Genomic DNA, 13360 nt, shown 5'->3' with positions numbered 1-13360 from the left:
TGGGTGGGAGTTTCAGCTTTACATGGTGACATTGACGTGATAAATTGTTTAATAGACCAATAACAACGAGTTCCAAACCTCTCCGCCAGTAACTACTAGTTATATTTTCTCTTCATTATTTCTCTTCGTATGACAAGGATTAAAAAGGATTTGCCAGTAGACTTGATTCACGATGATGACTGCTAGCTGAGTGAAAGTACGATGTTGACATGATCAGTCCAATCAAAGCTACTGTACATAACGTGATTTGACTTAATTTCTGTGGCCAATGACCTTGAGCCTTCTTGGAAGGGCAATTGTAATATAACTCTACCGTAGGATCCAAAAGGCTGAAATTTTGGATGTCTACCATTACTAAAACTGTCGTTCTGCCCCTGAACAAGGCAGTTAACCCACTGTTCCTAGGCCGTCATTGAAAATAAGAATTTGTTCTTAACTGACTTGCCTAGTTAAATAAAAGGTAAAAATAAAAATAAAATAAAAAAAAGGACTGAAGCTAGGGGATTGCGTAAGGTCCCCATGAGTGACAGAATAGTGAGCCAATCACGGCGCAAAGCTACTATTTTCTGCTGGCCCGACCCACCACCACAGAAAGCACTGAGCTAGACTGAAACACCTGCATTTTGGATCTGCCTTACTCAAGAAAACAAACAAGAGACCAAGGTTGTGTGCGGCTTTATTAACTCAATGATATATATCTTATATATATCTATTTTTTACATTGTTTGCAAACTGATATGTGACACATTAATGTCCAAATAACATGCAGCCCCCCCCCCCCCCCCCCCCCCCCCCCCCCTCCCACAAAGAAATGTGGGTCTCAAAACAGGTGGGGCAGAATGACTAGTCGCCACTGAATACAGCGTATTACACATTGGGCTATAGCAACAACAACAAAGCTTGATGGAAAATACTCAGCAGGGTCTCTACTAACCGAATATGTTCAGGTTTTCTCATACACATCCAGGAGCACTTCATACCCCTCTATTTAAATAGAGTTGAACATACCAATATTTGTGTAAACTTTCAAAATAATAATGCTGATCTATTTTTCCTAGATTGTTGCAACGCTGTGCAACACGTTTCACTGCACTAGAGTGCTTCGAAAATCGATTTTCCCAATGTTTAGTGTCTTTGCAGGGGGACTCTTATTTTGAGAGAAAAAAAAGTTCAGCATAACTTCCTGCTGCTAGCAGAACGGAGATGAGAAAACCTATTCAACTGTCAAGGCAATCAAAATCCTGTTTCCCATTCCGCAGCTTTCTTCATTAAATAACATATGAAATAACATAAAATGTAGCCTATTGCAAATAAAACCTATATTAATTTGATTCATATTTTTTTCTGGACAATGAAATGACTGTCAAATTAGTTTATATCCTAGCCTGCTGATTGTGAGACCGTCAATAGACAGGTAAACTGCGACCACTAGCGGCTGTTCAGGCTATAGCATTCTACATAAATATAATTCATGTAAATAAATATCAGTACCAGAAGAAAATACATCTGGATTTTATATTTAGATAATTAAAATCGCATGGCATCAAACATTTTCACAATCAGAATTTCTTCAGCCTATATTTCCCCATTTCAAAAATAATTTTCCATCTACATCAGCGGTGTAGAGAGATGGATAGCCTCAGGGGTTTGCTTGTGTGATATGTTAGTGTGGTAATTCCCAAAACATCTAATGAAAATGTATAGATTGTGTCGGGTGTTATTCTCAGATTATTTGTAGGGAATCTAAAATGATCCACCATAGCCCATGGCCAACCCTAACCACAGCACACCAATAATATATTCTTCCTAACGTATTGTATAAGCAAGGCCATTTTTAAAAGCTTATCGCGGCTCAGTAGTCACAGAATAGTTCCCCATCGAGGATCACTTTGGAAAGAAGTGCTTTAATAATACTGGTAATACAGTCGTCATGTGTCAATTGCCCCGGAGTTTGCAGTGCAGGGCCCAACTGGGATGCTCACACACATTCCACATGATTGTCTTGAGATTTACCTCCCCATTCATCACATGATTCCTGATGATTAGTCAATGCCATGCCAGCTTCATATATAGACCATTGTAGAGCAGCACCGGCTGGCAGTTTGGTGTAACCCTCCTCTGTAATGTGTTCTATTTTCAGATACTCCCCGGGCTTATGTAGGGCCACGCCATGGATCTGGGAGAAGAGCAAAGGCAAGTCTCTAGGTAGGGTGTAGCGTGACACAAACCCTAGCTCGGCAGGGATGTCCTTCTCCTCAGAGTACTCAAATATAGCAGCCATGTACTTGGAGATGTCTCTCCCCTTGGCTTTGGCACGGCCAAGCTCTTCCCCCATCAGGGATACTACGGCTGCAGCGGTGCTTCTGCTTTCCCCCGCATCTCTCTCCGTTGGCCGCCTCTGTAGTCCCCGGGAACAGATGACCAGAACAAAGTCACTCTCCTGGATCCTCCTGCAGTGCCATCCCATGATCCCCTCCTCTGCCAAGCTTAGAGAATCCCACAGGTCCAGAAACACCTGGCATGACAATGCAACAACAAATAATAATAATAATAATAATAATAATACAAATAATATAATATATTATAAATAACATTTATTTATAATCCATTTCAAATGCAATTTCAACCAGTCATTTTTTATTTTCTATTTATTTAACACAGACCAGGGCAGGCGTGCATTCCATTCGGGTTCAAAGATGGCCGTTTCATAACGGTTTGAAATAAAATAACACGTTTCCCTCCAAAACAATGTGTACCATTCTTCAACAGCCTGTTTGGTGGGTGTGGCGAGGGGTGGCGAGATCAATATGGATGTGACCATTTGAAATCACGTCCAACACGGCACACACACAATCCCTCTCTGGGCCACTATATTCACAACATTCTTCAACTGGTCGTTCAGTACAGAACCGTTTGTGTTGAATTAAACATTGCACGGCGTTCTGTCGTACTGATATTTTCCTCCCAGTGTTACCTGTGTTGCCATGTGCTGCTGTAGGAAGACTGCTAGTTGCATTACAGCTCGGACATGGGCGTGGCCGTCATCGCTGCTGTAGCAAATCAGTAGTCGAGGCGGAGTTAACCTGCTGATCAGTGACACATGTTCCTCGTTCCCATTATTGTCATGATGTTGCTCGATTATTTCTGAAAACCACAAAAATATATATATATTGTATTACCATGTTCTTGTTAGAGGAAAACATTTGTATGTCTGACCTGCACATGCAAAGAAAGCATTGGTATCGTTAGTGAAATGTAAAAAAAATGCCGACCTGGATTTATCTCCGTCTTCCTCCTAATCTGCCTGGGATTCTTCCAGACGACAGCCAGTAATAACACCACTAACACGGCTGCCAGGGCAACGCCAACAGGGAGCAGCAGGGTCAGGGATGGAGTGGCCGTGGGAGGTGGGTCTGAGGGGAGCAAGGTAGACTAAATACACCAAACCAAAATATAAACACAACAGGCAACAATTACGGTTCATAAGGAAATTAGTCAATGGAAATGTAATTATTAAGCCCTAATCTGTGGATTTTGCATGACCCGGGAATACAGATATGCATCTGTTGGTCATAGATACCTTTAAAAAAACCAGTTGTGGCGTGGATCAGAAAACCAGTCAGTATTTGGTGTGACCACCACATTTGCCTCACGCAGCGCAACACATTTCCTTCGCATAGAGTCGATCAGGCTGTTGATTGTCGCCTGGGGAATGTTGCACCACTCATTTTCAACGGCTCTGCAAAGTTGCTGGATGTTGGCGGGAACTGGAACACGCTGTCGTACACGTCGACCCAGAGCACCCCAAACATGCTCAAACTGTGACATGTCTGGTGAGTATGCAGGCCATGGAAGAACTTGGACATTTTCAGCTTCCAGGAATTGTGTGCAGATCCTTGCGACATGGGGCTGTGCATCATCATGCTGAAACATGAGGTGATGGCAGTGGATGAATATCACGACAATGGACCACAGGATCTCTTTACGGTATCTCTGTGCATTCAAATTGCCAAATATAAAATTAAATTGTGTTAGTTGCCCGGTACAGTTGAAACCGGGATTCATTCATGAAGAGCACACTTCTCCAGCCTGCCCTGAAGAGGACGACAAGCACGCAGATGACCTTCCCTGAGACGGTTTCTTAAAATTTGTGCAGAAATATTTTGGTTGTGCAAAGCTGCAGTTTCATCAGCTGTCCAGGTAACTGGTCTCAGACAGATGTGGAGGTGCTGGGCTGGCGTGGTTACATTAGTGTGTGCGGTTGTGAGGCTGGTTGGACGTACCGTCAAATTCTCTAAAACAACAATGGAGGTGGCTTATGGTAGAGAAATTAACATTCAATTCTCTGGCAACAGCTCTGGTGGACATTCCTGCAGTCAGCATGCCAGTTGCACAGTCACAAAAAACATGAGACATCTGTGGCATTATGTTATGTGAAAAAACTGCACATTTTAGAGTGGCATTTTCTTGTCCCCAGCACAAGGTGAACATGTGTAATGATCATGCTCTTTAATCAGCTTCTTGATATGGCACACCTGTCAGGTGGATGGATTATCTTGTAAAATGCTCAATAACAGGGATGTAAACAAATTTTCAACAACTTTTTTCTAGAGAAATAAGCTTTTTTTTTCTGCGGATGGAACATTTCTGGGTCATCAAACATGGGACCAACAGTTTACATACTGTGATTATATTTTTGTTCAGTATAAATAGCTAGATATGCTCTATACTGTTATACACACTACACTGTTTCTCATTTTCAGAAAGGGAGTTTTTCACATTGCCCAATTTCTTTTCAAAACCTAGGGGGAGAAGGAGAAGTGTATTGTTTGCATAATATGACAAGGTGATTTACGGCCATACTTTATGATTCATTCTGCATATCATTTAGTTTTGTGCACAAGTACTTAAAGAAGCAGTGTGTTCAAGGCCATACCATTTGGTGTATGACACGGAAATAAAATAAACCAATCAAAAAACACGCTAAGTACACAGCAAAAAAATATCTACAATAATGTGTATAACTTGTATAAGTGTTGGTATTGATTGGAACATACCTTGATTGATCTGCATCACTTGAACGTTGAATGTTTTTCTTACAGCGTCTACCTCGTCAACTGCGATCTGCGATAATAAAATAAAAAGAGGAGTGATTTATGGAAACATCGGTTGGAACTATACGTTTTGTTTGTATAGAGTATGAGTTGCGTAACATTTTTAATGACTCACCTCACACGTGTAGTTGAACCCTACCATCAGGCCTTGGAGATGATAACTGTAGTGAGTTCTGTTTTTTGTGGAATTCTACAGAAAGTAACAATAGAAAGGTAGCAATCTTTATACACGGCAGACTAATAAGGACAGTAAATCATTCTCCACGTAGACGTGTAAAATAGTTGGATCAAAATGCTCTCACTCACAGGTTTAATGATGTATCTCTTCAGGCCACCTCCTCCCCGCCGCCCCTCTCCATAGCATAACGAGAAGTAGCGGTTGATTCCAAAATGTGGGGGGGCAAGGTTGAACGTTACAATAACGTCATGCTCTTCCTGCTGAACTTCTATATGTTTTGGGTACCAATCTATAACAGAAAACAAAACAACAACAACAACAAACGTTTACAAACAAAATGAACCAATGGCGGTACAGAGAGCGGTTCATAAGATTGTAAACAAACGCAGCAGAGTTTTATTTCTCACCTTTCTTGCAATGTTCAAGTCCGTTTTTCTCCGGGCATGCTGCAAAACAGCAAGGGAATTCACACGTTTACAATACATTCACTTGTTTTTTTGTGACTGGATTATGGTTGATTGTAAAATGTACAAAATAAAAAACATTTGTCATAGATGAAGCCAACAGTGTTAGTGAACACTGTTCTCGTGTTCCATTGATGTGGTACTGTATATTGAGAAGGAAGATTTACTGCGTGTGGAGAACATTGTGCTGTGATAGAATTTATCCCACAACTCAGGAACTGGCAGGGCCATCACAGTGACAGCATACTGGGCCCCCAGGGTTAGACGGGCGAAGGTGTCTGACTGGTACACCTACAACACCCAATAAAGCCTATTAAACATGTCTGGAATCTGGACAAGACAAACCCTGCTTTACTGGTCCAATTACATCTATCATTCTGACTTTAAACAGTTTCACTTTACAGTAGCTTCCCTTTCACTACCTTTCAGTGAGAAAAAATATATACTATAGAAAACTTCTATAAGAACTTGGTATTGAGGTTGTACTGGGTTTTATCCACCTTTTTCATAGATGTGTTTTTAAACAAAAAGATTATGACAAATTTTGAGGAATGGTGTCATGTTAGCTAAGTGTCCTACCGTTTGGGCGTGTGAGGCAGAGAGAGAAATATTGATTTGAAAGAGGAAAAGCTGACAGGCCATATGAGATCCTCCCAAGGCCTGAAGGGAGACCTGGAACCCTCTGAGGAAGGAGATCCCTGGAACAAACACAGGGACAAGGCCAGTAAGAAGTGAGTCAACTAACATACACAGTAAAGAGTGAGTCAACTAACATACACAGTAAAGAGTGAGTCAACTAACATACACAGTAAAGAGTGAGTCAACTGACATACACAGTAAAGAGTGAGTCAACTGACATACACAGTAAAGAGTGAGTCAACTAACATACACAGGAATGCATGGCAATACTATTCATTAACATGAATGTCATTTTTATGGCAATACACAATGACAGTCACCATTATTACTGTATTTTCAGATTGATGCCATCTAGGCCTGTACCTTTTCATTCCATGAATTCATATTCCATTTGAGTGACATCACAAACAACCACATTATAAATGACCACTACATTGGCTCTACAGTAGACGATTGATGATTACAGGAAAGGGTTTGTATCTTACCAAACTGGCTGGGTTGCCAGGAGACAACGACAGTGTCATATTTAGTGTTCTCATCAGCTACGAACTCTACAGTCACATCGTGTGGAGCATGGACATAATGCTGGCACACATCAGAACTCTGTCCACCCAGAAAGACAAAACATGGCCACGGAACACAACCTGGGGAAATTCATGATAATAATAATAATAATAATGATTAACATGGAACACACTGCTGAATTTTAAAATCAGTGTTTATTATACAGTGAGACAGATATATACACACACATACTCAGTGCATTTGAAAAATTCGGACCACTTGACTAACTCTACCTACATGTACATATTACGTCGACTAACCGGTGCCCCCTGTTTATAGTCTCGCTACTGTTATTTTACTGCTGCTCTTTAATTATTTGTTACTTTTATTTTTTTAACTCAGTTATTTTTTACACAAGTTATTTTTCTTAAAACTGCATTGTTGGTTAAGGGCTTGTAAGTAAGCATTTCACTGTAAGGTCAATAGACATTTACAACATTAAAATTGTCTACACTGTATTTCTGATCAATTTGATGTTGTTTTAACGCTTTTCTTTCAAAAACAAGGACATTTCTAAGTGACCCCAAACTTTTGAACGGTAGTGTAAGTATTCAGACCTTTTACTCAGTACTTTGTTGAAGCACCTTTGGCAGAGATTACAGCCTGGAGTCTTCTTGAGTATGACGCCACAAGCTTGGCACACCTGTATTTAGGGAGTTTCTCACATTCTTCTCTGCAGATCCTCTCAAGCTCTGTCAGGTTGGATGGGGAGCGTTGCTGCACAGCTATTTTCACGTCTCTCCAGAGATGTTCGATTGGACATTCAGAGACCTGTCCCGAAGCCACTCCTGCATTGTCTTGGCTGTGTGCTTAGGGTCGTTGTCCTGGCATTCAGGCCAAAGAGTTCAGTCTTGGTTTCATCAGACCAGAGAATCTTGTTTCTCATTGTCTGAGAGTCCTTCGGTGCCTTTTGCCAAACTCCAAGCGGGCTGTCATGTGCCTTTTACTGAGGAGTGGCTTCCGTCTGGCCACTATACCATAAAGGCCTGATTGGTGGAGTGCTGCAGAGATGGTTGTCCTTCTGGAAGGTTCTCCCATCTCCACAGAGGAACTCTGGAGCTCTGTCAGTGACCATCGAGTTCTTGGTCACCTCCCTGACCAAGGCCCTTCTCCCCCGATTGCTCAAGTTTGGCTGGACGGCTCTAGGAAGAGTCTTGGTGGTTCCAAACCTCTTCCATTTAAGAATGATGGAGGCCACTGTGTTCTTGGGGACCTTCAATGCTGCAGAAATGTTTTTAGTACCCTTCCCCAGATCTCTGCCTCGACACAATCCTGTCTTGGAGCTCTACGAACAATTCCCGCGACCTCATTACTTGCTCTGACATGCACTGTCAACTGTGGGATCCTATACTGAGAGGTGTGCGTCTTTCCAAATCATGTCCAATCAATTGAATTTATCACAGATGGACTCCAATCAAGTTGTAGAAACATCAAGGATGATCAATGGAAACATGATCCATCTGAGCTCAATTAAATCTCATAGCAAAGGGTCTGAATACTTATGTAAATAAGGTATTTCTGTTTTTAATACATTTGCAAACATTTCTAAAAACCTGTTTTTGCTTTTTATTGTGTGTAGATTAACGATGAAAAACATTTAATCAATTTTAAAATAAGACTAATGTAACAAAATGTGGAAAAAGAGAAGGGGTCTGAATACCTTCTGAATGTACTGTATACACTGAGTATACAAAACATTAAGAACACCTGCTCTTTCCATGACAGACTGACCAGGTGAATCCAGATGAAAGCTATGATCCCTTATTGATGTCACTGGTTAAATCCACTTCAAATCAGTGTAGATGAAGGGGAGACAGGCTACAATTTTTAAACCTTGAAACAATTTAGACATGGATTTTATATGTGCCACTCAGAGGATGAATGGGAAAGACACTAAAATATGAGTGCCTTTGAAAGGGGTATGGTTGTAGGTTCCAGGCACAATGGTTTGTGTCAAGAACTGTAATGCTGCTGAGTTTTTCACACTCAACCGTTTCCTGTGTGTATCAAGAATTGTCCAGCACCCAAAAGGACATCCAGCCAACTGGACACAACTATGGGGGCTTGATATTTATGCCTCTAACTTTCTCACTCATCATTATTATTATTATTCACAATTCATTCATGTTTATCTGTAATCATGCTAGCATCTACATTAATGATTCTTCAAGTTTTTTGGGGTAAGTCTCTAAGAGCTTTGCACACCTAGATTGTCCAATCTCTCTAAAACTTATTCAAGCTCTGTCAAGTTGTTGATAATGGCTAGACAGCCATTTTCAAGTCTTTCCATAGATTTTCAAGACGATTTAAGTCAAAACTGTAACTAGGCCACTTAGAATGTTCCTATGTCGTCTCGGAAAGCAACTCCAGTGTAGATTTGGCCTTGTGTTTTAGGTTATTGTCCTGCTGAAAGGTGAATTTGTCTCTTATTGACTGTTGGAAAGCAGACTGAACCAGGTTTTCCTCTAGGATTTTGTCTGTGCTTATAGCTGTATTCCGGTTCTTTTTATCCTCTAAAACTCCTTAGTCCTTGCCGATGGCCAGTGTAACATAACATGATGCAGCCACCACCCTGCTTGAAAATATCAGGAGAGGTATTCATTGATGTGTTGTGTTGTATTTGCGGCAAACATAACACTTTGTATTCAGGGCAAAAAGTTCATTTCTTAGCCAAATGTTTTGCATTATTACTTAAGTGCCTTGTTGCAAACAGGATGCATGTTTTGGCATATTATTTATTCTGAACAGGCTTCCTTATTTTCACTCTGTCATTTAGGTTAGAATTGAAGAGTAACGACAATGTTTTTGATCCATCCTAAGTTCTCATATCACAAGCATTAAACTATGTAACGTGTTTAAAAGCACCATTGACTTAATGGTGAAATCCCTGAGCAGTTTCCCTCCTCTCTGGCAACTGAGTTAGGAAGGACGCCTGTATGGGGTAGTCATTCAAAATTAATGTTAACCACTATTATTGAACACGGAATGAGTCTATGCAACATATTAAGCTATTTTAACACATTTTTACTCTTGAACTTATTTAGGCTTGCCACAACAAAAGGTTTGAATATTTGACTCGAGTTTGTATTAATTTCTCAAAAATGTTCCACTGTGACATTATGGGGTATTGTGTATAGATCAGTGACACAACATTTCAATTTAATCCATTTTAAATTCAGGCTGTAACAACAAAATGTGGGGGGGGGGGGGGGGGGGAAAGTAAAAGAGATGTGAATAATTTCTGTAGGATGAGAACCTGTTTAGTCAGACCAGTCAAACACACTTACTTCCAAATGCCTCGACAGAGGGAACGCCTAGGGTTCTTCCTACATCTTCTCTGCTGATTCTGCAGTATACACATCCCGGACCCCCCTAAGACGGTGTGTGAGAGGACAGGGTATGCATAAAGGACTTGTACGTGACGCCGTGAATAGGTAAACACAGTGGTGGAGGAGAGGAGGAGCCATCCTTTCTTTTCCTTTTGGCTGTGTCCTCAGGAGTCATTGCTAGTCTAAGAGACAACACACAGCTGGAGAAAATGAGAGAGAAAACAGAAACAGCCAGAGAGCCCAGGCTCTCACTTGTCAGGTGGGTAGTATACTAGGTAGGTTAAAGGCCTCCATCTTGTCTACTACCTTTGCGTGCATGGCTGTAAATCACTTTGGATAAAAGCATCTGCTTGTTAATGGCATATAATATCACTTCAGATGGGAGAAATGTACATACTGTACTAGGGCAAAACTTCACACGATCAATCACCGTACTACTTTAAATCTACTCTACAGTTGACTATGTACTGGGATTAATCATTTTGTACTTCTGTAGTCCATTTAAAGATGTTGTCCTTAATTTAGCCCTTTTTAAAAAAAAATCCTGCATGTCACAGGCCTTCGCTGGTCAGTTACCTTTGTAATATGTTAGATTATAAAAATGAAAATTTTTTAAAAGAAAATGCATATTATGCATGTAGTAAACAGGACATATCAGGTTTGTCAAGAACTCTTGACAACACGATTTGTAATATAAGTGTGTAGCGGCAGAAAACAAAGCATTTTACCTTTCAGTATTCCTCATCTGAGGTGCAGGAAACTTTGCAGCTGCCAGATTATTTCCTCAAATCAAATCAACTTTGTTGGTACAAGTCGTAGTCGTATTGGTTAGAGCGTTGGGCCAGTAACTGAAAGGTGACAATCTTGTCGTTCTGCCCCTGAGAGCAAGGCAGTTAACCCACCATTCCCCGAAAACCTGGATGTCGATTATGACAGCCCCCCCCCCTCACCTCTCTGATTCAGAGGTGCGGAAGACACATTTCAGTTTAATACATTCCTTTGTACAACTGACTAGGTATCCCCCCTTTCCTAATAACCCAGTCTGATTCCTACCATTCAGTGTTCCAACAATAGCAGTGAAAATTAGCCAAATATTTTGTGAAAGATATAGAAAGTCAGGTAGTGGGCAGAGGCTTAAATCATGTGTGTGGAGGATTACCTGCAGGACACATTCTAGACTGCAGTCCTGTGGCGAGATGGCTGTTAGGTCCTCCTGGGCCCAGAGGTACTGACTCAGAGTCAGGACGTGGAGCAAGATGAGCTTGGATCTCCGCATGCTGCCAAAGCACACATAGTAGTGCCCAAAAGCAAAGCACCTGGACTCAAACATCTCCCAATCGGACTGTATATCCGTTTTCTGTGAAACAATAGGTGTTGTCGGGTCCTTGTATGTACAGCGTGGAGAACGCTATGAAGTTTCGACACATCGGGGTGAATGCATGAGAGAGAGTGAAGGAGACAAGGGTGTGGTATCTTGAAGCTAAAGGGTAAAGAAAAACACAGGCACCTGCACGCTTTAACTGTTCAGTCTCCAAGAGCCAACCAAACCATATTCTCATTCATGACACTTAAAAACAACAAGGACAAATTTAAATATATATATTTTTAAATAATATAAATAAATCAAGTTGATATAATCTAATTTATATCAACAAAGTGGACAGCATCCAAGTGTAGGTTTATTTGTATAAAAAAATAATAATAATAAATAAATAAATAAAAAATAGGATCACATTTTCATAGGAATTCAAATGGGAATATTTCTTCAACAGGACTGTTATGTTATTGGTGAAGAGATCACTATGGTTTCATGATTTAGGCAACAACACTTTGGGGAATTTAAATTTAAAAAAGGTAGAGGAGTAACAATGAAGAGTAACCTAATGTTTTAAAGTTAATGCAATGTATTAATCTGAAAGGAGAATGCATCTGACAATACATTAATAGTTAAACATGAATATAAAATATGGGTCCAGAATGATCCTGAAGGCAATATTTTCACCAGATCTGAAAGACAAGAAATTATTGCACATTTTAAGATCAACCTCCCAACTTCAGTTCAATTTTTTTTTTTTTATCTAATAACACAATTTTACACTAGAATTATGAAGAGGCCTATTTTGGAGTTGCCTCAGCCATTTGACATGTTTTATGAACTAACAACTGACAGTGAACAGGCCCATGCATGCCACACTTAAAAAAAAACTGACACCCATTCGTCGTCATGTGAAGCATACCTATGAAACAATCCTGTTGTTGCGGTTTGAAAAACGGCCATAAATCATGAGCCACTATATGCATGATAATAATCTATCTAGCAATTGATGCAACATTCCTTTCATTATTAATTTGGGCGTGTGAGAAAATGAGACAAAACAGAAAACAGAACAGCCAGAGAGCCGTAAATAAAAAAACCTACGATACCAATCACATACAGCGCTGTGAAAAAGTATTTGCCCTCTTCCTGATTTCTATTTTTTTTTTGCACATGTCACACTTAAGTGTTTCAGATCAAACAAATTTTAATATTACAAAAAAAAAAAATGCAGTTAAGTGATAATTTTAATTATTAAGGGAAAAAAAAGCTATCCGAACCTTCATGGCCCTGTGACAAAGTAATTGCGCCCCATTGTTAAATCATGAATTTAATGTGGTTAATCACATTTTTTGGGAATTTCACTAGCCACATCCAGGCCTGATTACTGCCAGACCTGTTAAATCAAGAAAATCACTTAAATAGAACCTGTCTGACAAAGTAAAGTAGGCCAAAAGACCTCAAAAAGCAAGACATCATGCCGCGATCCAAAGAAATTCAGGAACAGATGAGAAACAAAGGAATTGACATCTATCAGTCTGTAAAGGGTTACAAAGCCATTTCTAAAGCTTTGGGACTCCAGCGAACCACAGTGAGAGACATTATCCACAAACGGAGAACATTTGGAACAGGGGTGAATCTTCCCAGGGGTGGCCCGGGCAACCAAAATTACCCCAAGAGCGCAGCGACGACTCATCCAAGAAGTCACAAAAGAACCCACAACATCTAAAAGAACTGCAGGCCTCACTTGCCTCGGT

General features: G+C 40.4%; 1 protein-coding gene across 1 annotated transcript; it reads right to left on the bottom strand.

The window, feature by feature from the left end:
• Positions 1-795: 795 nt before the first annotated feature.
• Positions 796-11885, bottom strand: si:ch211-207e14.4 (interleukin-17 receptor D). The gene is made up of 12 exons (XM_021567085.2): positions 11448-11885; positions 10247-10331; positions 6881-7039; positions 6336-6454; positions 5924-6047; positions 5700-5738; positions 5421-5581; positions 5230-5304; positions 5058-5124; positions 3273-3413; positions 2975-3144; positions 796-2515 (listed from the first exon to the last, which is right to left on the bottom strand). The coding sequence occupies exons 1-12, from the start codon at positions 11616-11618 to the stop codon at positions 1979-1981; spliced, it is 1848 nt and encodes a 615-aa protein (XP_021422760.1). The 5' UTR covers positions 11619-11885; the 3' UTR covers positions 796-1978.
• Positions 11886-13360: the final 1475 nt, after the last annotated feature.

Source organism: Oncorhynchus mykiss, chromosome 16 (genome assembly GCF_013265735.2).
Source record: "Oncorhynchus mykiss isolate Arlee chromosome 16, USDA_OmykA_1.1, whole genome shotgun sequence".
NCBI lineage: Eukaryota > Metazoa > Chordata > Actinopteri > Salmoniformes > Salmonidae > Oncorhynchus > Oncorhynchus mykiss.
The sequence above is the reverse complement of the archived record's forward strand: the minus strand, read 5'-3'. Positions and strand labels throughout refer to the sequence as shown.